Raw genomic sequence first — 26,274 nt, 5'->3', positions numbered from 1 at the left:
TTCTGGATACAATTTTGTCAGTTACTTTTGTGGCAGATATCTCCTGGTTTGTAGCTTGTCTATATATTCTTTGGTATATAGAATGTAGTCATATTTATCAATCTTTTCCTTTAGAGTGCTGTGTCATAAAGATATTTTCCTATGTAAAGATATTCTTCTATATAATCTTCTAAAACTTAGGATTTTGCCTTTCACATTAAATCTTTAATTCATCTGAAATGTTTTTTGGTACGATGTAAGGTAAGGATCTTTCTTCACCTGTATTCCCCAGAAGATAGAGTTTGATGCGGAAGACTTACGTGTCATTATATTATTAGGAAGTACATTCCCAGGGAGCAGAAGTGTGAGAAAAGGGGAAGCATGGAAGGAATGGTAGCCAATATGGAAGTGTAACTGCTTGCTCAATCCCATTGTATTCTCCACCAGGAAGTTACAGAAAGTCGCAGGATCATCCAACACATGAGGAGAAAAAGGATCTATCTGATGAGATGGGATTTAGGCGTTCCCATCACCATTGGTCAGAGTTAACCCCCCTGCACTACCAGGCTGTATGCGTGGGTGCCACAGTATTTCATGGCAGTGTACAGCTCATGCATAAAGTGAGGTTTTGTCGTGTTGTGCCTGCATGAAAAAGTTGGCCACAGCCAATATAGAGCTGGTTGCTGGAGGAGCAGCTTGAACACGAGACCGATGAGGCTGAGAAGATCAGAAAAGATGCGTAATTGGTGTGGTATCTGTTACAGGATCCAATTTTTTAAATAAATTTTCATGTTACGGTGAGTCTCTCCACATTATTATTCTTCAAGAGTGTCTTTGCTCTCCCTAGGCCTTTGCTCCTTTATATAGATGTTAGAATTAGCTGTCGGTTTTCACAAAACACCTTTGGGATTTTGATTAGGATCACATTGAATCTATAGTTTGAGGAAATTTGGCATCTGTACAATTTTGAGTCTTTAAATTCATGGACATCAGTATCTCCACTTATTTATGTCTTCATGTCTTTCAATACATTTTTCCCTTTTATAAAGGTTCTAGGTCCACGGTTCTCAAACTGTGCCAGGGTATCCTGGGGTGCCCCTCTCAGCTCAGGCGCCACAGGATATTTTACATGTTAGAAGGAAACTGGTTGACGTCGTTTGGATACAGTGCGGACTTCTAGCTCTAGGAAGTTGTACAGTTTATTAGCTCGTGATACATTTTATGTCTGTCTTTGTGAAGTAGTTGACTGAGATGAAAGTATGAAAATCAATGTGGAACAGGAAATGAGGCTGGGCAGAGTATGAGGTTTCAGAGGTTGTGCACTATCTTTATGTTATTAGGAATATACATTATTAGAAAATGTGCACCCAACAGGTGAGTATTTCCCATTTGTAAGTGATTAAGAAACAAATCAAAGTATTTTTTTCTCCATTTATGTGTATATTGCTTTTTCAAACAGTTACTAAGTTTTTAGGACATGAATACTAATGAAGTTGTTTGGCCCTAACTACTAAGTAAATGAAACTGTTAGGAATATCTGTTGGCCTGGGGCACTGTGAGATAATTACTGAGATAGAAAGGGAAGTAAGTATGGGAACTTCTGTCCTAGGAACTTTGTATTGTTTGTGATATTATAAATGGTATTTTCCCCTCCCTTTTTCATTTTGTGTTTATCCTAATAATTTATCATAATTTTGTTTGTATTTTGTAGGCCATCCTATCATTTGTAATTAATGACACTTGTTTCTTCTAATATAGGAAAACAATGGAGAAAAAAGTGATAATAAATTCAGATAAAAATTTTCAAACACCTTTCACATCCTGCAGTCTCCCATGCTCACTCATTGTGAGAGTAGTAATTCAGGTATTCCATCTTATAGGGGATTGAATCAAGGGACTAAAAGGATGAGTGATTTTGGCTTTAGTATATAACTTGATTAATTGTTTAATTGTTTAGTTGATCAGTAGTTTCTTTGCCTAAACTGGCTAACATTATTTATTTACAAAACACATTTTGAGTTCCATAGCATATATAACACTCTGCTAGATGCTGTTGGCGAATAAAAAGAGATACAAAATTAGTACCTTTTCGCAAAGTAGAGGTCAGTAGAAGAAATTGGATATATATCATAGTAGATAATAGAGACAGTGTCATAATCTGGTTCATGAGTATTTGCGAAATGCATAATACATAGAATAATGTAGAACGTTCCCATTGTGGATGTTGTAATCCCCAAAAATGTAAGAACAGAAGAAAACGCGAATTTTCAATCACTGCCAATTTACATGTAGTACTGTTCACAGATATTTTGGTCTTCGTTTAGTTTAATTGTGAAACTAAAGATTCATGTTTTGTCTTCAAAGTGAAAAATAAAAGGATATTTTTATGGGCAATGGATTGTTAGATTAGGTCTCTGTCATACATTGTTTATTACAAGCAATAGTATTCATTCTACTTTTGCTGCGGATTTTATGTAATTTACAAAGTTCCAAAATCAAATATACAAAGCAAGATACGGTATTAGTGTTTATGCTTTCTCTCTTTGTTTCTTGATTAATTTTGCTAGAGGAATTTTACTAGTTTTGTCTGAGGCCCATCTTTTAACTTTATTAGTCTTCCCTATTGAGTAATAATCTTCTGTCCAGCAATTTCTGCTTATATCTTAATTATTTCCAGATTTGTTCCTACTTTCTTTGGGTTTATTTTGCTGTTTTTGTTTTGCTTCTTAGGTTAGATGCTTCACCCATTAATTTTTAGTTTGTTTGTTTTTTTAGGTAAAAATTTGAATTGTAAATGTCCATACGTGCTTTAATCACATCCTATAAGTTTTTTGTGGTGAAATATGCATAACATATAATTTACCATTTTAACCATTTTTAGGTGTACAATTCATTGGCATTAAGTACATTCACAGTGTTAAGCAAGCATTATCATTACCTGTTTCTAAAACCTTTTCATCATCCGAAACAGAAACTCTGCACCCATTCAACAATAACTCCCCATTTCACCTCCACTCCCAGGCCATGGCCACCTCTATCCTTTCTGAATTTGACTGCTCTAGGTACCTCACATAAGTGAAATTATACAATATTGGTCTTTGTGTCTGGCTTATTTTACTTAATGTTTTCAAAGTGCATCCTTGTTAGAGCACGTATCAAATTTCACCCCTTTAAAAAATTGAATAGTACTCTACGGTATGTATATACTGTATATACCGCTTTTTGTTTATCCGGTCCTGCAAGTTTTTGATACATAGTTTTTTCATTCTCATTTGATTCTAAGTATTTTCTAGATTCTATTATATCTTTTCTTAACCACACGTTTTTGTTTTTAGAGGTCTTTTAAAATTTCCAAACTTACTGAGTTTTTCCTAGTTGTCTTTTTGTTACTGATTTTCAACATCATCGATCTTGGTTAAGAGTATAGAGTGATTCCAGTCTTTTGAAAATTTCTTTGTTTCAGAATGTTTTTATTTCAGCCTTATTTTTATTAGATAGTTTTGTTGAGTCTGCAATTTATGTTGGCAGCTTTTTTTCTCAATACACTGAGGATATTCCCATGTCTCCTTTCTGTCATTGTTGGTATCAGAGGTAAGCTGAAGGTCCAACTGCCATAGCTGTAAAGTTTGCCCTTTTTTCTCCTTTGGCTGATTTTAAGAACTTTTTAATCTTTGATGTTCTTAATTTCACTGTGATGTATCTTCACTTTGATGTGCATAGATTACTTTTTATCCTGCTTCATTAAGTTTCTTAAACTTGTGGATTTGTGTCTTTCCCCAGTTGTAGAAATTTTTCAGCTATTAATTTATTTGGTGAGCCATTCTAGTATCTCCTTCTGGAACTCTAAATAGATGTAGCTTAGACCATCCAGTCTACTCATTTTACCTCTTTTCATATTTTCTCTTTGTCTCTCTTTGCTGCATTGTAGGTAGTTTCTTCAGAAACATCTCCCACTTCACTAATTCTCTCTTCTACCGAGTCTGCACTACATTTTACTTCAAATACTGGGTTTTAATTTTCAGGGGTTTTTTCTAATTGAAAGTTCTGCATGGTTTTTCATATTTGCTTTTTTTCCTGCCTTTTTTTTTTAAGCTTCTTGTACATATTTTGTGTCAGATCATTGCCATCTATTTCACCAGTCTGTTTTGGCTAGTTCTCAATCATGGTGCCTTGTTTGTTTTCTGAATTTTTAATACGAGATGTTCCTTTTGCTCGGAATTTTATCTTTGGATATTATTTGAGACCTATGTTGAAGTTGTTTTCTCACAGGCAGGCTTTGTATTTGAGTCTGCCGTTCACCAGGGAGTGCTACCACGTTCAGTTAAACCTGTTTGGGACTTTTTGGGACTCAGAGGTGGAATGAATTCAGACCATAAATGTGCATTTTGTTGTTAGAATTTCTCAGAGATTCCTCCCCCCCACCACACCCCTTGGTATCACTGGGCTTAAAATACTTAAGGTTTTCTGGATCCCTTCTGCCTGCAGGGATTTATTCTTGATTTATTGTTATATAGATTATAGCCTTTTGGGTCCTAGACTTATGTTGAAGGGATTCCTATTAGATTTTTCAACTTAGTCAGACTCTGGATTTTTTCACCCGTCCCCTGTGACAGCTATCAAAGTATCAGTGGAAGTTTATGGTCTCCAGAGCTCAGTCAAAAATCCCTCAAGGATAACTGGATTAGTAAATCACTTACTCTCTTATTCCTGGTTTCACTTTGCTTTGGGGGCACTATGGAAACATTCCTTTTATCTTAACTAGCTTACCCATGCATTTTTAAAGATTTGATATGTTATCCAGGCCTTTATTTATTTGAGTCTGAATCAGAGTTTCTTTTCATTTTTCTTAATTCTTTACCAGTGCCCCAATTTTTGTTTTCTACATCTCTTCCCTGCTTTTCATTTTTCCTTTCTGGTTTTGCTACTAATAGGCCTACTGTGGGCATTGCCACCAAATGAAAACGCTCCTTTCGTTCTAATTTGTGAATTTTCCATTCATAGTGTGCATTGTCTACTTAAGGTGATTTGGGATATTTTTATTGGTGCTTTTGCACTCAAAGGCATTTGAAGCTTTTTTGAAGGGGGAGAGGGATAAGAGGCCAGTTGTGTTGGGACTCTTATAGCTTATTGAGAGATTGTTAGATGTTTTATCAAATAGTGTTACAGTATTACATTCATGAGGTATTGAACATTAAGGTCCATTTGTTATTTATATAAAATATAAGTACAAATATAAAGCAAAACTGTACTTTTAAATCGTGTTTTTTAATAGTATATGGTTTTGTACTTAGAGCACCATAGTTGGTCTGAGTAGATTATAATAAATTTAGTAATTTCTACTAGTTGGACTGACTGGTTCCAAACACCGCTCCTTTTTTTTTTTTTTTCTGTTGTATATTTAGCTTCCCCTGGTCTCCTTCAGTAGACAATTGAGGAATTGTTTGTCGTTGAGTCCTGTCACAATTACACAATGGGCCTGTTAGAAGAGTACAGTGTGTTTTGGGCACGCTTTTTGTTTCGCCTACTTGTTTTTCAGTGAAAAGTAGAAGAAGTAACAAGTGTTTGAACAGATTTGGAGAGAGGCAGTACTTATCATTTGTACTTTTTTAATATAACATTTTTTGAGTAATGATGGAACAAAACATAGGTAAATCAGTATTTTATCATGAATTGTTTTTATATTTATTGTTTCTGGCTAAAATATAAAATGTAAGGAACCTTATCACATCCTCATTTGGCACTTTTTAGGCAGTTAACAATGTCAGTAGAAGCAATACACAAAAAATTACACTGCTTTATAGAAAAGGATTGATGAATTGTTTGTTGGGAGAAAACTATAAATCTTTCCAAAGGTATTTTTATTAATATGAGGTAGTCGATATGTTGTCTAGTGAAATGTTCTTTGATAAGAGAACTAATAAATTCAGGAAGAATAATATTTCATATGGGCAGAGTGTGTACCATAAATAAGTGAACATTACTGTTTAATACATGGAAGGATCTATCCATGTTAAACATTATAGGAGGTAATAAAATAGTATAGTAGTACTACTAGTAGTAGTAGTAGCAGCACAATCCCTGCCTTTAAATTGCTTGAAGTCTTGGGTAGGAAAGACACCTAAAATTTTAATGACGCACAGTTATAATTCATTGCCAAAGAATGGTCCAGTATATTAACATAATTAAGAAAAAAAAAGCATGGATTAAGAGTTGTTAGTAAACTTGAATTCTGGTCTTAGTTTTGTTAGTAATTATATTTGTATGACTTTAGGCAAATAACTTACTTTTTGGAGAGTCATTTCCTTTACATATAAAATAAGGAAGATGGACCAGATAAATTCTAATCCTTTCCAACTTTAGTGATCTCTGAGTTTATTTTCCTGTATAACTTGCATTCAGAGGACGTGAGGGGTCATTTTAAGCAGGGATAGATAAACAAGAATGACCTTACATAGGGCATAATTGTTACTCAGCATTGAGAGATTTGGTTGGATAAAGAAAAGGATGAAGAAAATTTGAGAAGGGAGAAATATATTCACAAAGATAACGTATGCTAGGAAAGTCTTTGGTATAATTGGGGAACATGATGTGTAGGCTTTATCTGGTGCATTCATACGAGGTCAGGTTGATTCAGAGTAAATAGCCCTAAATGCCAGAGTTTATATAAAGCAAATATAAAGCAAATATAAAGCAAAACTGTGCTTTTAAATCATCGTGTTTTTTAATAGTATATGGTTTTGTACTTAGAGCATCATCTGTTTATGAGTAGCTGTGCATTTAACCAATTCTAACTCCTTTCTCTAAACAAAAACTGAACGTGTAGAAGCTCTTTAGGAAGCCAGTTAGAGCTTCTCAGCTCTTCTGGACAGTAGGTAAAGAAGACAGAGACTAGTTAGAGAAGGCCTGAGATAAAGAGATCAAGTCCCAGCTAAGCTGGTGATAGTAATCCGTGTTGTACGGAAGGTCGTGCTTACGTTTATTAAGATCTAATCACTTATGAGGCACATCACTTAGAATTGTTGCTATTATGTTTGTCATCCTGAGTGATTTCATTAGGGACATGTGTGACTCGGGTTAGTATTGAATTTGGGTTTTGTTTTCAGCACGTGTTGCCCACAGAGTACGTCATGTTAATTGGGATTTCCTTGAGACACAGCTAATTCGACTTGATAATTAATGTACAGTCACTGAGAAGAGAGTTCTGAAACAGACAGTGTATTCATTCCTCTTTAGTTCTATTGGGCTGAATTTCTGCAGAAAATAAAAAGTTCCTGCACAGTGTATGAAGATAGAGCAGTAAAGAATTTGTTTTGGCTAACCGAAGTATATATAAGGAAGAGCTGTGTTCTGAAAGCTGCTGTTTAATGTCATTTGCTTAGACTTTGATGGTGTTTTTCATATAAATAGCAATTAGTTTCTCTGCCGATCCCACAGAAGCTTACTGATTTTTCTTACAAAAATCAATATAATAAATACCATTGCACGTGTTGAAGATTTAATTCGATTTTTGTGCCTTAGTTTGGATATCTAGCCATACCTTATCCCATCTTAAAAATGTGTTCTATAGCATATAGGGTGAAGTAAATATGGGCCTTTTGCCACCGCAATAAAACATCACAAAGAATTATGGGTATGAGGGTGAGGTATAGAGCTGGATACACTTTCTAGCAGTAATTCTCAAAGTGTGGTCTATGGTACCCTTGTGGTCCATGAGGTCAAAACCTATTTTCATAGTGATACTAAGACATTCTTTGCTTTTTACACCGTGTTGACATTTGCATTGATGCAAAAGAAGCGGTGGGTAAAACTGCCTGTACTTTAATACAAATGACGGCAATGGCCATAGGGTTGTAGCTTTTTTAAAAAGTTAGGTTCACTTAAGGATGTACTTGATGAAAGAATGAAATTGTTAATCTTTTTATATCTCTACTTTTGAGTTCACTTTTAAAGTTTTTATGTAGCAAAAGGAAAGGTACTCTTAAGGCCCTTATTAAGTATATCAGTGGTTGTCTTGCAGAAAGCCATTTATATGATTGAACTAAATTTAATACCACCTCTTTCATGGAATACCATTTTTATTTGAAAGAACAACTGGCCTACGACTCTGGTTGTTCATACTTGGGTACATTTTCTTGAAAATGAATGAAGTGACAGGATTGTTGCAATTGCTAAAATTTAAGCTTACAAGTGAAAATTAGAATTTTAGAAAACCTCTATCTACTATTTTTAGTTTGACAGTTTCCCAATACCTAGACTTTTCTGATGAGATCAGTGGTGAATGAATGTGATTTTATTTTTATTGTATAATAAGATGTGAAAACGTGGAATGTCTTCATAATTCACTGAACCAATGGTTTCCAAATAATCAATTTCTCATAAAAGGTCGATTAAAGTGCAAGAGAAATCAATGGGTTTAATGTAACTAAGTGCAAAAAATCTGTTACTGTGGTTTCAGATTCCATAATAACTTTTAGGAAGGTTGAGTTTGGGATAATATCAGAGGAATATCCACAATTATCTGAAAGCTATTAAAATACTTTCTTCTTCAGCTATGTATCTATGTAAACCAGATTTTCTTCATATACTTCAACCAAAACATAGTACCATAGATTGAATACAGAAACAGATATGAAAATCCAGCTGTCTGCGACTAAGCCAGACAAGTGAAAGATTTGCAGAAATGTAAAATAATGCCACTCTTCTCAAATTTATTGTTTTGTTATTTTTTGTGTTATTTATATTAACATGTAATGGGTTTATTTTTTAATGAAATAACTTGTTTAATTTCTTGTAGTGAATATAGACAGATGTGATGTAACTCATATAAACAATTATTTGGGATCCTCAAAAACTCATATTTTTAAGAGTGTAAAGGAGTCTTGAGGCCAAAATGTTATGAGAACTGCTACTTTGAAGTCTTTTAATATGCATGTGTTGAGCTCAGATACTGATAAAGGGCATGCATGACCTAACTTTAATGAGTGTGTGTTGGTCTTTTCCACTCTTAGATTATGAACTCTTAGAAAAGAACTAGGTCTTTTATTTTCTCCAAATTCTATCATAGAATAGCAATAGCAGCAACATTCAATCTTTATTAACTCTTTTAATCTTTATTTTATGCAGTAAATATAATTAATTTTTAAATTGAGATGTAATTCACCTAGCTGAAATTTACCATTTTAAAGTGTGCTATTCAGTGAGTGGTTTTAATATGTTCACAAGGTTGCGCAACCAGGACTGATGTCTAATTCCAGAACATTTTCATTCCCCCAAAAGAAACTACACCCATTAGCAATCACATCCCATTCCTCTCACCCCCTAGCAATCACTAATCTACTTTCTCTGTGGACTATGGATGTTTCATATAAATGGAATCATAGAATATGTGGTCCTTTTTTGTGTCTGGCTTTTTTCACTTAGTTTTCAAGATTCATTCATGTTGTAGTATGTATCAGTACTTAATTCTTTTTTATGGCTGAATAACGTTCCATTATACAGATATACCATGCTTTGTCTATCTGTTCACGAAGTAATGGGTATTTTGGTTCTTTCCATCTTTTGGCTATTAAGAGTAATGCTGCTATGAACATTTGTATACAAGTTTTTGTGTGGACATGTATTTCAGTTCTCTTTAGTGTATACTGGGAGTAGACTTGCTAGCTCATATGGTAGGTAACTTTATTTTTGAATGATTTTAGATTTGCAGAGAAGTTGCAAACATAGATTTCCTGTATGGCTGTCACCCATCTTCCCCTAATGTTGACATTACATAAACCATAAAATATACGTCAAAGCAAAGAAGCCAACATTGGTACATTACTATTAACTAAACTAAATTCTAGGTTGTATTTGGATTTCACCAGGTTTTCCACTAATGTCCTTTTTCTGTTCTAGGATACCACATTGTCACGTCTCCTTAGACGCCTCTGTTCTGTGACATCTTCTCAGTCTTTGTTTTTCATGTCCTTGACATTTTTGAGGAATACTGGTCAGGAACTTTGTAGAACTCAGTTTCGGTTTGTCTGATGTTTTTCCATGGTTAGAGTGGGTTATGGGTCTGGGGTAAGAATACCACTTAGGTGAAGTGTGCTTCTCCTCACATTAGATCAGGGGTCAGTGATACCAACATGACGTGTCACTGGTGATGTTAACCTCGACCACTTGATCTGTGCAGTTGTGACGAAATAAGGGCTTCTATGGAAAGTAACCTCACAGGGTGATCTGGTCATAAATTCCTAACTGGGCAGGTCATGCAGATAACTTTTTAGTAAAAGGTTTATCTTTGCCTGAAGCAAGCCCTGTCCATTGTTTCTGTACATCAAGGTTAACACACCTTTGAAAATGAACTGTAACCAACCCCAAGAGAGCACAGAATCTTTATCCTGTAATCCCACCCCCAGGTTGCTTCTTCCCACCTTCATGTGATCTTCCTATGTTCCCTGCTTAATCTCAAATGCATAAAAGAAACTGCAAACTTATTCTCTGAAGCATTTATCTCAGTCTGTTGAGATCTTGCTTCCATGTGTATTCTCTTTTTGGCTCAAATACATTTTTATAAAAATTCTCTACAGGTTTGGACATTTCTTATGTTGACACAGTGTTTGTCAGATTTTTCCACTGCGAAGTTATTTTTCCCTTTCCATATTCTTTGGAAATGAGTCACTAAGTTCAGCCTACACTCAAGTGTGGAGGGAAATTAAGCTTTAACTCCTAGATGGGAGTGTGTCTACATATATTATTTGGAATACATTTGTAAGGAAGATTTGTCCTCCCCCCATTTTATTCATTTATTTGTATCAATATAAATTATATATTTGTTTTATACTTTGGATTATAATCTAATACTGCTTTATTAAATTTTTTGCTCAAATCATTCCAGCCTTGGCTTTTTGGAACTCTCTCCTGTGTCCCTTGACATGACCTTATCCTTTTTAAGTACCTCCTTACCTTTTGATGCTGTAAGATCCTCTGGGTCTTGTCCCAGGCCCAGAACCATCCATTTCTCCAAGGAGCCCCGCCTGAGGCAGTTAAGTAAATGGCCCCAGGTCACGCACTTGAGTAAATGGTGGAACCAGAATTTCAGGCAAAGCAATCTGATTTCACAAACTCACCCTCTCTCCACAATACGGGGCACCATGAAGCTGAAGGTACATTGACAGTTTCTAGTCATGTTCCATCTATGAGCCAGCCTTAACCATAGAATTTGTAGTCAGTTTACACTGTATTATATTGTATTATCTGATTACTGTACCCTATTTTATATTGTTTTTTTAAACCACAACTGTGATAATTATAATTAATTTAAAATGAGTTACTAGCACGCTTTGTTAGGTGCAACATGGAGGTGACTAGTGGAACTGATGAGCCGGTTTCCGGGGAACTGGTGTCAGTGGCACATGCTCTTTCTCTCCCAGCTGAGGCTTATGGCGGCGATCCTGATATTGCCATAAGATCCTGAGATGGCTCGGCACGCGAGCCATGCAGCATGCCGAAGTCTACCACAAGCTGATTTCATCAGTTGACCCCCAGTTCCTGAAACTCACCAAAGTGGATGACCAAATCTAGTCTGAATTTCAGGAAAAATTTTGAAAAACTCAGGATAGATGTATTGGATGCAGAAGAGCTCAAATCAGTGTCAGCTAAAGAGAAGTGGAGGCCATTCTGTTTGAAGTTTGACGGAGTTGTAGAATACTAATTATGGTGCTTTACTGCGACTGGATTGTTCTCAGGGCTACACTGAGGGAAACACCATCTTTGCCCCCCAGGGTACAATTTTTTGCCCTTGAGATTGCCCAGAACCAGGAAGGCCATAACAAAGTAGTTTACACCATTGTTCAGGACAAAGAAAAAGAGAAAGCCAACAGTGGAGAAGAGAAAAGAGCTAACGGAAAAAGAAAACTGACAACGGAGGAAGTGGCTTAAACACTATTAGTGGGGTCATAGTTGATTGTTTCTTGGTATATGCTTTCTTGGTTCTCTTCACCGGGCAAGTAAGAAATTTTGTAAATAAATTTCTTTTGGTTCTTAAAAAAAAAATGTAGTTATTAGTCACAGATAATGACTTAATATTTTGGTGCATTTCCTTCTATATGTGCATGCAAATGCATTTTGAAATTTTGTTATATTCTGTTTTTTTTATTTAATATGCATAAATATGGAGCACTCACAGTGTAACCAACATCTGATCCTGCTGATTCTGTTGTCACTGTGATTAAGATGAAAGTGAGCTGCTCTAGGGTTAATCTGTTTTGCCTGAACGTTATGGTCACAAGAGAAAAACATCTATCTTGATTTATCAATTCATCAAATAATCCTCAAAATATTGTTACTAAGCCTTATCTTTCATTTGTAGCAATAAGTATCTTCTGGTAATACATACCTGACAGTTCACACTTAAGAACAGCCAGTCACATCCTGCTTGTATCCCACCCAAAAACAAAACACACTCCACATGATGTGACCAGCTGGTTTGGAAGAATCATCTGCCTATATGTGTCACCTGCATTGCCTTCTTAGATCTCACCCCCATTTCTTCCTTTGACCACCAATAGTTTAACTTCATTTCAGGCAGTCTTTCTCACACACAGATAGAAACCTTTTTTTACTCCTTTCTCACAGCCCTTCTCTAGTTAGTTATTCCCAGAAATGTGTATTTCCCCCCTTTACCTTCTCTCATTCACCCTCTTTTGTAGGCTGAAAAATAACTCATTATGGCAGATAAAATATACAGTATTGCTAGTGACATACTCCTGTCGAAGAAAAAAGCTGTAAGATTTGGAGTAGAATTAGGTATAATCATCTCTTCATCTCTCAGTTTTCAAATTATACCTACTTTTCTCCCGGTACTAACATTCAAACTAAATAAAATAATTTAAATTTTATGTAAATACAGTTGGCATTCTTTTCATTATACATATACAAGATTTTGTTCACTTACATGCATTAATTAACTTAAAATCGGGATCTAATTATCAATCAAACCTTGTTTAGTGGGGAAATGTGTTGTTTCCTGGAATAGTTTTGTAACAGACGTCATCTGTAAATTAGGCATCCCTGCCCATTACATATTGATCTTAAATGTGTGTAATCCACTTTTTAAGAAACATAAGATATATGTGTATGCATGTGTTACAAGGTTGAAGTTTCCACTGAATTAGCCACGTGGATAAGAGGGGTTATTTGACCACCTGGAAAGGGCATCACAGGGTAACAGAACCTTGGGACGTGGCCAATGGCCATACTCTGATTCTTAGCCAAGCTCAGGATTTACTTTTGTCAATGTTCCCAGATGGATCGAATTCTATGGCATTGTCTGCAAAGCGTATGTAGTTAGATTTTCATATACAGCAAATATTGTACCAGTGGCACATTCTCATCCTTTAGGAAAGTTTATATGATGGCTAAGTTGTAATCACAAGGCTAGTGAGCATGGAATTAGATATGGGGGTGGGAGTTGGTTTATATATTTAATAGCAAATGTCCTGCCTCTGCTGTGGAAATGGAAACCTATCAGAGACATGTCCTTTGATTGGCTGGTTAGGACATAAGTTGTCCTCTTTGGAATTTTTTTAAGATGCCATGTTGTCTGTGTTTTCATTGGAACATTTCCTATTAGAGTCAATTAATTAGGTGAATATCTTTTGATATGTTCATATCATCATGCTTTCCCAAAACTACCATAGTCTTCTTAACTAGATATGGCTTTTCAGACATTCCCTCAGGTAACCATTTACTAACTTTGTTAGAGGAGATTGCCTATATTGATGACCAATGTCATCTCTTACTCGTTGAGTTTTACAAATTTTGCAAATTTCACTCTGAATGTATAACATTTTTAAATTCATTGTTGGGGAGGGGATTATTACTGTTTTGTGCTTGTCCATACAGTTTTTTTTTTACCTTGTTATTAAGTGTATATTTTTGTCTATCTATTTCAGGCCATATCATAATTCTGAATCATGTCTGATAACGGAGAACTGGAAGACAAGCCTCCGGCACCTCCTGTGAGAATGAGCAGTACCATTTTTAGCACTGGAGGCAAAGACCCTTTGTCAGCTAATCACAGTCTGAAACCTTTGCCCTCTGTTCCAGAGGAAAAAAAGCCCAGGAATAAAATCATCTCTATATTCTCAGGCACAGAGAAAGGTAAATAGCTATGGTGGTTTCAAGAGTCTCCGTTATTATTTTGTTACCCATTTTGATACCTTTTTAAAGTATAATTAGTTGATTTTTTTATGGTGAGAAGCAGTGAACAGATCCAAGAAAACAATTGATGGTGGTATATAGGCACTATTAGAAAGGCCAGCTTCCCAACATTAAAGAGATCTGTGATATTTGAGAAAGACCTACTATTATCAGGATGGTGATACACAGTCTACAGTCCCCTGTCTGAAATCCCTGGAGCCAACAGTGTTTTCGAATTAAAGAGCTTTTCTGATTTTTGAGTAGTTAGTAATACTGCCTTTTTATCGTGTATTCTGTAATGCCCTGAGAAGCATCTGAGGCGGCACGCAGCAATCAGCATGTTAACCTATCTCCCACAAACATGAGTCTAGTGCAGGGTTTCTCAAACTCAGTATGATTTCACATAGTGAAAGAGTTGTTTCATGAAACTTTCGTTTGTACAGGCATACCTTGTTTTATTGTGCTTCTCAGATACTACATTTTTTACAAATTGAAGGTTTGTGGCAACCCTGCATCAAGCAATTCTATCGGCACCGTTTTTCTAACAGCATTTGTTCACTTTGTGTCTGTGTCACATTTTGGTAATTCTCGCAATATTTCAGACTATTTCTTTCTTATTTTAACAATAATTAATAATAAAAATATTTAAGGATCTCAAAAAGAAATAATAACTTAATAATGGTCTTTATACAACTTATTACCAGTTTCTCTAAAAGCATACTTAATGTAACACACTATAAAGAGTTGTATACTAGCATTGTATAGTTTCCTTTTTTAATTAAAAAAATATTTTTTTCAATTATAGTTGACATTCAGTATTATTTTATATTAGTTTCAGGTGTACTGCGTAGTGGTTAGACATTTATATAATTCATGAAGTGATCCCCCCCCCCATAAGTCTAGTATTCACCTGGCACTATACATAGTTATTACAATATTGCCTATATTTCCTATACTGTACATCCCCATGACTATTTTGTAATTACCAATTTGTACATATTAATCACTTCGCATTTTTTACCCAGCCTCCCAGTTCCCCTCCTATCTGGTAATTATCAGTTTGTTCTCAGTATCTATGAATCTGTTTCTATTTTGTTTTTTTTGTTGTTGTTTATTTTGTACTTTAGATTCCACGTATAAGTAACATCATACGGTATTTGTCTCTGTCTGACTTATTTTTCTTAGCATAATACCCTCTAAATCCATCCATGTTGTTGCATCAGCCTTTTTCATTATTATATTAGTTATAATATAATATAATGTTCCCTGAGGCACAACAATATTGAAATTATATGCCAATTAACACACAGTGGACTCTAAGTGTTCAAATGAAAGGAACAGTGCACATCTCTCACTTTAAATCAAAGGCTAGAAATTATTAAGCTTAGTGAGGAAGGCATGTAAAATGCCAAGACAGGCCAAAAGCTAGACCTCTTGTGCCAAACAGTTAGCTAAGTGGTGAATGCAAAGGAAAAATTCTTGAAGGAAATGTAAAATGTTACTCTAGTGAACACACGAATGATAAGAAAGCAAAACAGGCTTATTGCTGATATGGAGAAACTTTCCGTGGGCTAGATAGAAGGTTAAACCAGCCAAACATTCCTTTAAGCCAAAGCCTAATCCAAAGCAAGGCCCTAACTCTCTTCAATCCTGTGAAGGCTGAGAGGTGAGGAAGCTACAGAAGAAAAGTCTGAAGCCAGCAGAGGTTGGTTCATGAGGTTTAAGGAAGGAATCTGTCTCCATAACATAAAAGTGCAAGATGAAGCAGCAAGTGCTGATGGAGAAGCTGCAGCAAATTCTCCAGAGGATCTGGAAAGATAATAATGAAGGTAGCTACACTAAACAACAGATTTTCAATATAGACAAAACAGCCTTATATTGGAAGAAAGTGCCATCTAGGGCTTTCCAGCTAGAGAGAAGTCAGTGCCTGGATTCAAAGCTTCAAAGGACAGTCAGACTCTCTTGTTAGGGGCTAATGCAGCTGGTGACTTTAGGTTGAAGCCAGTGTTCATTTACCAGTCCACAAATCCTAGGGCTCTTAATAATGACGCCAGATCTACTCTGCCTGTGCTCTATAACTGGAACAACAAAGCCTGGATGACAGTACATGTATTTACAACATGGTTTACTGACTATTTTAAGCCCACTGTTGAGACCTACTGCTCAGAAAAAAGATTCCTTTCAAAATACCACTGCTTATTGACAAAGTACCTGGTAACACAAGAGCTCTGATGGAAATGTGTAATAAGATCAGTGTTGTCTTGCCTGCTCACAGAACATCCAATCTGCAGCCCATGGGTCAAGGAGTCATTTCGACTGCAAGTTTTATTATTTAAGAAATACATTTCAGAAGTCTGTAGCTGCCATCAATAGTGATTCCTGATATGGATCTGGGCAAAGTAAATTGAAAACCTTTCTGAAAAGGATTCACCATTCTAGTGCCATTTAAGAATATTAGTAATTCATAGGAAGGAGTCAAAATGTCTAACGGGAATTTGAAAGAAGTTGATTCCAACCCTCATTGATGACTTTGAGGCGTTCAAAACTTCAGTGAAGGAGGTAACTGCACATGTGGTGGAAATAGCATGAGAACTAGCATTAGAAGTGGAGCCTAAAGATGTGACTGAATTGCTGCAATTTCATGATAAAACTGTTACGGAGGAGGAGTTGCTTCTTATGGTTGAGTAAAGAAAGGGGTTTCTTGAGATGGAATCTACTCCTGGTAAAGATGCTATGAAGACAGTTGAAATAGCAACAAAGGATTTTGAAGACTACATTAGTTGATAAAACAGTGGCAGGGTTTGAGAGAATTGGTTCCGATTTTGGAAGTTCTACTGTGGCTAAAATGCTATCAAACAGCATCGCATGCTCCAGAGAAATCATTTGTGAAAGAGTCAATCAACGCAGCAGACTTCATTGTCTTATTTTAAGAAATTGCCACGGCCACCCCAGTCTAAAGCAACCACCACCCTGATCAGCCAGTAGCCATCACATTGAGGCAAGACCCTCCACCAGCAAAAAGATTACAGCTCTATGAATGCTTAGATGATGGTTAGCATTTTTTAGCAATAAAGTACTTTTAAATTAAGGTATGTACTTTTTTTTTAGATCTAACACTATTGCACATTTAATAGGCTGTAGTAATAGTGTAAACATAAGTTTTACATGCGCTGGGAAACCAAAAAATTCCTGTGATTTGCTTTATTGAGATACTCACTTTGTGGTTGTGGTCTGGAACTGAACCTGCAGTCCTCGTATGTCTGAGCTATGCCTGTATTGAGTCAGGATGTAAAATGCATTGATGTGGGTTCTGGACAAAGATTTAAGGTTTGCTGTGAGGTATATATTTAGGAGTAAAATTGCAAGGTATTCTCATGTTTGACGACTATATTTGTCAGATGGCTTTCTCAATATTTTTTTTTTTTTTTTAAGATTTTTTTTAAATGGGGGAGGTGAACAGGACTTTATTGGGGAACAGTGTGTACTTCCAGGACTTTTCCCAAGTCAAGTTGTTGTCCTTTCAGTCTTAGTTGTGGAGGGCACAGCTCAGCTCCAGGTCCAGTTGCCGTTTCTAGTCGCAGGGGGCACAGCCCACCATCCCTTGTGGGAGTCAAACTGGCGGCAATCTTGTGGTTGAGAGGACGCATTCCAACCAACTGAGCCATCCGGGAGCTCAGCGGTAGCTCAGCTCAAGGTGCTATGTTCAATTTTTAGTTGCAGGGGGTGGAGCCCACCATCCCTTGCTGGGAGTCGAGGAATTGAACTGGCAACCTTGTGGTCGAGAGCCCACTGGCCCATGTGGGAATCGAACCGCAGCCTTCGGAGTTAGGAGCACGGAACTCCAACCGTCTGAGCCACCGGGCCGGCCCTTCAGTAGCAATTATTAACCTCAGTAAAAAGAAGAGGTTAGAGTTGCACAAGAAAGGCAATGTGGTCTTTATAAACAACTTGTTCATGCGTGTGTATTATCTACATAGTCATAGTAATGTAAATTGTTCTTTCTGGGTAAATATAGCCAAATGGAAATAGGATTTGATAGATTTCGTTTTCCAAATTACTCAGCATCTAAGGTGTAGGTCTTGATTTATTAGAGAACAAATCTGTTCTAAGGGGCTGTCTCTTCTGCCCGTGCCCTTTTACTCAGGCCTGGTGCTGGGTTAGTCTGTGCGCCTCTTTAATCGGGTCACTGTCTGCTTGTCCCCACCTTTGCTTGATCACAGGATTGGTTATTGTACTTCATTTATTAGTTTCCTGTCAATGTCTTTAGGGGAAACCTTTTTTCTAGAATAACTTTGTTCCTAATCTATTTCAGGAAAAATATAAACATACGAGTGCCTTTATTAATCTTGTTTAAATAGGCTGATTCTTTTTTTTTTTTTTAATGTCCTCTAGGAAGTAAGAAGAAAGAGAAGGAACGACCAGAAATTTCTCCTCCATCTGATTTTGAGCACACTATCCATGTTGGCTTTGATGCTGTTACTGGAGAATTCACTGTGAGTTACCTAGTTGGGACTTGTTTATGTATCATCAGTCAAGCTTTTCCACTCTGTATGAAGGTTGAAATTAACTTTTATATCCACATCGTAACTGAATTCTTAGTGCTTTTCTTCTAAAAGTGTTTGTGGTTAGATATCTCTTTATTCTAGGGAGCCGAGCCTGTTATAGTTATACAAAATAGATTTAGATAAATAGACCTTTAGTAAACTAGGCAGACTAGAATTTAGTCAAACCAATAGTTGTGTAGATTGTTTTGTATTTTGTCATTTAGCACTGGAAATTGATTTTATTAGAGCAACTCAAAACAACTAATTTCTGAATATCTTTTTGTTAGGGCATGCCAGAACAGTGGGCTCGATTATTACAGACCTCCAATATCACCAAACTAGAGCAAAAGAAGAATCCTCAGGCTGTGCTAGATGTCTTAAAGTTCTATGACTCCAACACAGTGAAACAGAAATATCTGAGCTTTACTCCTCCAGGTAAGACATCAGTCAACAGTAAAAGGTTGATTCAAATGAGATTGCGGAGTTGTGAAGCTCTTCTAGATGAAAAGAAAGCTTCTAGAAAAATAAAAAAGCTAAGCTATGGTTCTTGTCTCTGCTTCTTCCCTTGCATGGATCTGTCTTTTGTAAATTGATTGGAGCAGCTCTTATTCATAATTTGGAGTCCAGGAATCTCTTAGTTTTGCCAAAAGTGGGTGTTTTGGCCTTTTTGTTTTTTCTCTTCACTGCTTTTCAATGACATCCAGCAATACAAGGGAAAGATGCTGATTTAGAGGTGTGTTTATACTAGAAATATATTTACTGTTAGTGGGATAGGAGGAGGGTGGTTTTAAATGCACGAACTCTGAAGTAAATGTTTAAGTCCACTCAAAAATTGAAACATCAAATATATAAACATTAAATACGCATTAGATTAAAGTACCTCAAAATTGGAATATCATCAGGTAAGAACGAGAATAGTGGATTTAAAAAAATTGTTTGTTCAAATCAGGATCAGAATAGAGTTCATACATTACAGTTGATTACGATATCTCTTGAATCTTTTTTGATATTTAGTCTTCCTCTCCCTCACGCTGGTTCTCATGGTTTCTTTTCGTTGCAATTTATTTGTTAAAGAAACAAGATCATTTGTCCTGTTTCCTTCAGTGTGGATTTTACTAATTACATTCCAAGGTGTTACTTAATATGTTTCTGTGTCCCCTGAAGTCATACATGTAGTTTTTAAAAACGATATGGTTGATTATGATTGAGCTAAAACCATACCTGTAGTTTTAACTATACTTAATTTGAATGCATCATTGCCAAAATAAGGGCTGTGTTCAAGGAAGAAATAGAGACCACTTGGCAAATGATTTTGAACTTTTTTGCTTAGTCTACTACGTCCTTAGCAAAAGGTCAGACTTATCTCTAGAATGTTTGTGTCAACTAGTAAGTCTGTAAATTAGTAATCTTTTTTTAAAATCAATGTTTGACTAGAAAATAGTATATTCTTTTCAGTGTGTGTTTGTACATTTTTAAAAGTAAAACAAAACAAAACTTACTCTTCTAAACTCCAATATTTTAACATTTAGTCTTCATGAACTGTTTTACCTTCAGAGATTTGTTTTCATATTGATCAAAATTTATGTCAAGAATTGTTCTTTGCCTAATGGCCGTTGTCTGAATGGTGGCTTTAAGTTCCTTGATAGGCAGTTTTCTGAAGAAAGTATCGTTATGAGTGAACTTGTTTTAATAAACACAGATTGACAGTTGTGGTTTCAAATAAATTTTTAATAACTTTATTAAGATATAATTTATATGCTATAAAATTCACCTATTTGGAATATAGAATTCAATGATTTTTAGTAAATTTGCAGAGTTCCATTAAGACTTGAGATTTGTTAGCTCAATCTTATATGAATTCTTTTTTGAATACTGATACTATTGTTTTTCTCAAGACTTAGTTCAACTTAAAATTAAATCAGTCTAAGAACATTTTACTTCCTCTACTTTACATTTTCTTTTATTATATAGATGTTTTATTTTGTGAATTGTTAATTTAGCATTGTTTTCTGTTTCATATTCAGAGAAAGATGGCTTCCCTTCTGGAACACCACCAGTAAGTTAATATATTATTTCTTGTAGCTCTTGTTCTAATATGTTACCCCACACAAATCTCAGTTCTGTTTTACTTTCTAAAATACATTACAGCCATCAGAAATAAATAACCACTTAATACATGTTTTAGCTATCCACTTGATTAGTTGAGAAAGCCGTATTAAACAAATTGAATTTCCTTGATATGATAGTTAAAGTGACTAAAACTTATTAGGATCTTTAGAGAAGTTTAGCTACTTTTTGGTAACGTTTCTATATATAAACACGAATACAAAGAACTTCTAGCTTTTTCCTGTGATACATTCTGCTGAATATAGACTTTGGAAACGTAGTGAACAATTGAAGCCTTTCAGAGTCTTCAGAGTGTCGGAAACTTGATCTAAGTTATCATGTCAGCACAGATACCTCCTGCAAACAATCACCGTTTTATTTTCAATTCCTCAATTAGGAGGAAACAATCTCCTGGAGTTATATGAAGATTAAATGCGATCACATGTAAAGTACCTAACTAGCACATACCTGGAGTATAATAATCTCTATAAAGCTTAATGCCTTCCTCTTGCTTCATTAGCCTCCATTTTTTTCTCGTGAATCTGGCTGTTTCAAATGACCAAAAATGACTGACTTATGCAAAGCCTAGAGAATCTGTTTTTGGTCTTAACAAAGTGATATTTTACTTTTAGCGTTTGTTTAAAGGGTATCAAATTCTCTGTATAAAGGGCCTACATTCTCTCAAGAATACTTGATGTTTATCATACACATTTATTTCGTAAACTACTTTTCTTATAAAATTTCCTTTACTTTTTAAGTGATTAGATTAGAGCCAGTGTTGAAACCAGCTCTTATAATACATTTTTTCAAGTGTGTTAAAAGAAAGATAGTTACATTTTAATGTATTATTACATTTGACTTCCTTACTTTGCCCATATGATAAATGCAGCTGAATACCAAGGGATCAGAAACATCAGTAGCAGTAACAGAGGAAGATGATGATGATGAAGAGGCTGCTCCCCCTGTTATTGCCCCACGACCAGATCATACAAAATCGGTGAGTGTCTGATGAGTTAATCAGGCTGTGTGTGCCTGTGCGTTTTAGAAAACAGCACTCTGTATTTGACTTCTAATGATTAATTTTAAAATACCCTCGTGCTTAAAATATTTTAGTGTGGGGAATTTGAATAGGAGATCTTTACCTAAAGACCACTCATAAAACAACTAGCTTTTTAAAGAAAACCACTAAAATGCACCTAAGCCATCAAAAAAAACTAGCTTTTTTGAAAGTTAAAATCGAGTGGCTTCTTTAAAGTTAAGGTTAAAATATCTCATTGTTTTTTCTTTTTGTATTAAATCTTCTCTTCCAAAGAATTCATCTGTTTCTCTGGCTTTCTCTGTTTATGTCAATGCAAATAACTACTGTATCTAAAACTTAGATTTTACTTCTCACCCAAATTATGTATTTTATCCCATTTTACATTTCTCTCAAAACATTGGTGTCGTTCAAGAGGCTGCTGAGTGTGAAATTTTTACCAGATATAGGAGAATTTGAACAATTGTAACCTTAGATAGAGATAGAAAGAAAGAGTCCTGTCCCTCTCTCTGTACTACTACCAGTAAAATGTGGGGAAAGGTGCCGCACAGTGGAGTGTGGTAGATTTAGTGGCATGATGGGCCGATAAATCTCTGAGGCCTGCCCTTAGATCCTGATCTAATGATAGGGGCCTTATTTTCTGTATCTCCTAGAACTGACTGACTGACACGAAATGGTAGAAATCATATTTGCAGAAAAAATTTTGTGGGAATTAATAGTTATTTTAACATTAAGGTTTCTATTATTAGAACGCTAGAGACAGCTTGGTTTTAGTTAAAAATCAAAGAACTGAATAGTGTGCCAATAAGAATACCTAGGGCCGGCCCAGTGGCTCAGGTGGTTGGAGTGCTGTGCTCCTAATGCTGAGGTCGCCAGTTCGAACCAGAGTGAGGTGGGGGGGAGGCCGAAGTAGGAGGGTAAATAAAGAAAAGAATACCTAAAAATATTTTTCCTCAAATCTCAGCAATTAACTGTCTCTCTGCAGATTTACACGCGGTCTGTAATTGACCCTATTCCTGCACCAGTTGGTGATGCTAATGTTGATGGTGGTGCCAAGTCTTCTGACAAACAGAAAAAGAAGACCAAAATGACAGATGAAGAGATTATGGAGAAATTAAGTATGTTTCCTGTATTTTACATCATTTTTAAATTGTTAAGAGCTCTTGAAACATTTGGCCCAGATGGATTTTAATTTATACCCTATATATTGGCTTAAGACATAAAGAATAAAATATTTTCTTCTAGGAACAATAGCTTGAATTAAAATCTAGTAAAGTCAAAATAAAAAAATGTAGTGAAGCCAAATAATACTCATTCTCCTCCCTGCTTATTATGTGTTGACTAGTGAGCAACATCTCTGTAGTAGTCAGTACCGTTTTTTCTCTTCTCCCTTTTTGTCAACTATCATTGACTTGGAGGAAGCATTGGAAATAATGTACATAATGTCAGAGAGAGGGTAGCAATACTGTCTGATTTACAAATGTACAGCAACTGTAGTTATAAAGAACACTGATCTAGTGGGACCAAGGAAAACTGTAACTACAGTGGCTGGGGACTTGAGGTTGGGTACCTATATAAAAGTGGATTATTTATGTGAGTTTCCTGTCTCCTTTTACCTTGAGCAAGTGAAAATTTATTATGGTTTTCTCATGTTTTTACTTACTGGTAGTAAGACTGTAAGATAATTTTATGCCCAACATCCTAATTTTAAACCATGTTTCTTTGTGAACTTTCCTAAAACAGATGTTTGATTAGTTCATATTAGAGTAGTTTTTATAGTAATAAAGGGTTTTCTAAATCTATTGTAAGATCAAAGATGTGGGAAGAGTCAGAAAAACCATTTAGGGTTAATCATTTGCATATTATTTATATATTATTTCTGATAGTAAATAGTTTCATAACATGAGTTTAATACATTTCAGTGGAGTATGAAATTTTCCCCAGAAATTGCCCCGTTTTAAGACTGAACATCCCACATCCTGGGAAACCTCTCAGTTTCAGGCAAACTCGTACAGTTGGTCATTTGAAAACATGATCATTTTTGAGGAAATGATAGGATAATGAAGGCATTAGTTAGGAGTTCTTATCTCGATCCTTTTTTTAAAATTAAGTTTCTTTAGTGTTTTGTGTTTGAAACATACATTATTTTTGATACTTAGTGTTATGTTTGAAAACCACTGTTCTAGAATCAGTGGTTTGTTAAAAGGATTAATGATATCAGAATTAATTTACAATTTAAAAGTGCTTGACTGAGATCATAACTTTATGTTGTTTTTGTTTAAAATAGGAACTATTGTGAGCATCGGTGACCCTAAGAAAAAATACACAAGATACGAAAAAATTGGGCAAGGGTAAGTATTTGTGATTATATTACCACAATATTCAATACTGCCTAGGTGTACAGAGTGATATCTCTTTTGCCTGCTGTCATTGAGCACTTACAGTATTCTATGAGTGGTGTCCTTGAATTTGTGTAAATAAGTAATGCATTTATTTTTAGATGCTATTAAAAACTGTACTACTTACCAATGATTGTACATTGTTTTCTTCTTAAATGTTATTTCCCATTGGGCGTAAGAAATTATTAGGTGGGTGAAAAATTTGCACATTAAATATATTTAAAAGACAGAACTTTTATTACAAGGTTATAGGCAATAAAACATGCATTTTAATCACATCATTGAGTATTGATCTTTGAGTCTACTGATCTTCTGATTTTTGTCCAATAATTTGTATTTATGAACTATACTAACTAAACTCTTTTTTGTTTTTTCCTGTTGCTTCTGGAGCAAATGAACATCTGGAATTTTTAATGTTATTAATCTCTGGAAAATGTTCTGTGAATTTAGACAGAGAGTTTAAGTCTTTTTGAAAACTTCCTTATGAGTTTCTTTTTAAAAACTAAATACAGTTGCAACACTGGTTTTAATAACAAAAAATTGAGAATCATTTTAATGTTATTGAGCATGATAGTGGATAACTGCTGTATATGGAATCATATGTAATAATAATAATAATGAACAAGAATAACATCCACATGGATGACCATCCCAAATCCAATGTTGAATTAAAAAAGCAAATTGCAGACAAGGACATAAAATGAAACCATTTATATGACATTTAAAAATGATGTTAACTATATTCTACAGAGATACACACCTATGTCCTTTGTAGTTAAAATACAGAGAAATGCATGGAACTAATGCACATCAAATACAGAATAAACACCAAATACAGATTACTTTGGGAGGATGCCTTTGGAAAAGGCACACAAGGACCTTCAAATTGATTTGTAGTTCATTGTTTCTTAAGCAGGGGAAGTGGATCCATGAGTATATGTTACCTTTTTCTTTATCTTTTTTCTACATTTTTGTAGGTATGAAATTTGTGACAGATTTCTAACATAAGTTTTGGCCACAAGGATTTCCTCTTTTTCTTTTTTCCCTTTTGTTTTTGCTTTTACTCCTGTTAAAGATACTAAGTCTCAAATGTTTAATCCTTTTTCAATTCTAAGTATAAAGTCTTTGGGTTATAAATGGTAATGATTTGTGTCTTTTTACCCCCTAGGGCTTCTGGAACAGTTTTCACTGCTACTGATGTGGCTTTGGGACAGGAGGTAGCTACTTTTTCATTATTTGGGTGTCACCATTAGCTTTTAATACAGGAGGAAAGTACGTAAACCTGTGAATAACCAATAGGCATTTCTCTTTCAGTTGAATATGTTGAAAGAATTACTCTGTGTAATTTTATAGTACTTTTCTTATTAAGGGGGGGAAAAAGGAATTATGCTTTGTTTCATAAATAAGCAAATATTTAAAAAATTATTTTCCCAGCTTGGAATGAAAAGAATTAATTTCTGGTACTGGGCTAACCTTGGGTTGGTTAAACAGCTTCAAGAGAAATCTAAAAATATTTGGGTTCTATGTTATTACAAAGCATTGTACCTAGGCAGTGTGGAAATAAAAGTGTTACCTATGAGTAAATTGGCATTTCATTGTACAACATTTATATAATAAATTATTAACTGATTGATATTTGAAATTTTCTAAGAGAATTGGGAAACTTGTTCTGATTTGTTTTTTTAATTCTGTTTCCATCATAGGTTGCTATCAAACAGATTAATTTACAGAAACAGCCAAAGAAGGAATTGATCATTAATGAGATTCTGGTGATGAAAGAATTAAAGAATCCCAACATCGTTAACTTCTTGGACAGGTAAATATGAATATTTCCCAAGCATTGGAACAAAAATGTGGAAATTTTATGTCTCAGAGCCACTTCAGTTAGACCAGAGTAGAATGTCAGTGCTGAAAAGTAAGCTTGAAGGAGGAGGAGAGGTAAAAATAGCACATTACAGTTTAACAGATTCTTTTTTTACGTAGATGTCACTTGGCAAGTGAGAGAAGGCAGTTAAATGAAGGACAT

At 35.1% G+C, this 26,274-nt stretch overlaps 1 protein-coding gene and 1 pseudogene across 1 annotated transcript in view; both read left to right on the top strand.

Moving 5' to 3' along the window:
• Positions 1 to 26,274, top strand: part of PAK2 (p21 (RAC1) activated kinase 2) — a 66,970-nt gene that overhangs the window by 20,710 nt on the left and 19,986 nt on the right. Inside the window, exons 2-10 of the mRNA XM_019723624.3 lie at positions 13,917 to 14,124; positions 18,556 to 18,656; positions 18,995 to 19,142; positions 20,732 to 20,763; positions 21,703 to 21,810; positions 22,835 to 22,967; positions 24,137 to 24,200; positions 25,417 to 25,465; positions 25,952 to 26,064. Coding sequence (XP_019579183.1) covers positions 13,938 to 14,124; positions 18,556 to 18,656; positions 18,995 to 19,142; positions 20,732 to 20,763; positions 21,703 to 21,810; positions 22,835 to 22,967; positions 24,137 to 24,200; positions 25,417 to 25,465; positions 25,952 to 26,064 — 935 coding nt within the window. The 5' untranslated portion in view covers positions 13,917 to 13,937. The remainder of the gene's footprint in view (positions 1 to 13,916; positions 14,125 to 18,555; positions 18,657 to 18,994; positions 19,143 to 20,731; positions 20,764 to 21,702; positions 21,811 to 22,834; positions 22,968 to 24,136; positions 24,201 to 25,416; positions 25,466 to 25,951; positions 26,065 to 26,274) is intronic.
• Positions 11,185 to 12,017, top strand: LOC109442742 (protein PBDC1 pseudogene; annotated as a pseudogene).

Source organism: Rhinolophus sinicus, chromosome 17 (genome assembly GCF_057876585.1).
Source record: "Rhinolophus sinicus isolate RSI-liver-muscle chromosome 17, RSI-T2T, whole genome shotgun sequence".
Lineage (NCBI taxonomy): Eukaryota > Metazoa > Chordata > Mammalia > Chiroptera > Rhinolophidae > Rhinolophus > Rhinolophus sinicus.
Note: the sequence above shows the minus strand (reverse complement) of the source record. Positions and strands in the feature narration are given on the sequence as shown.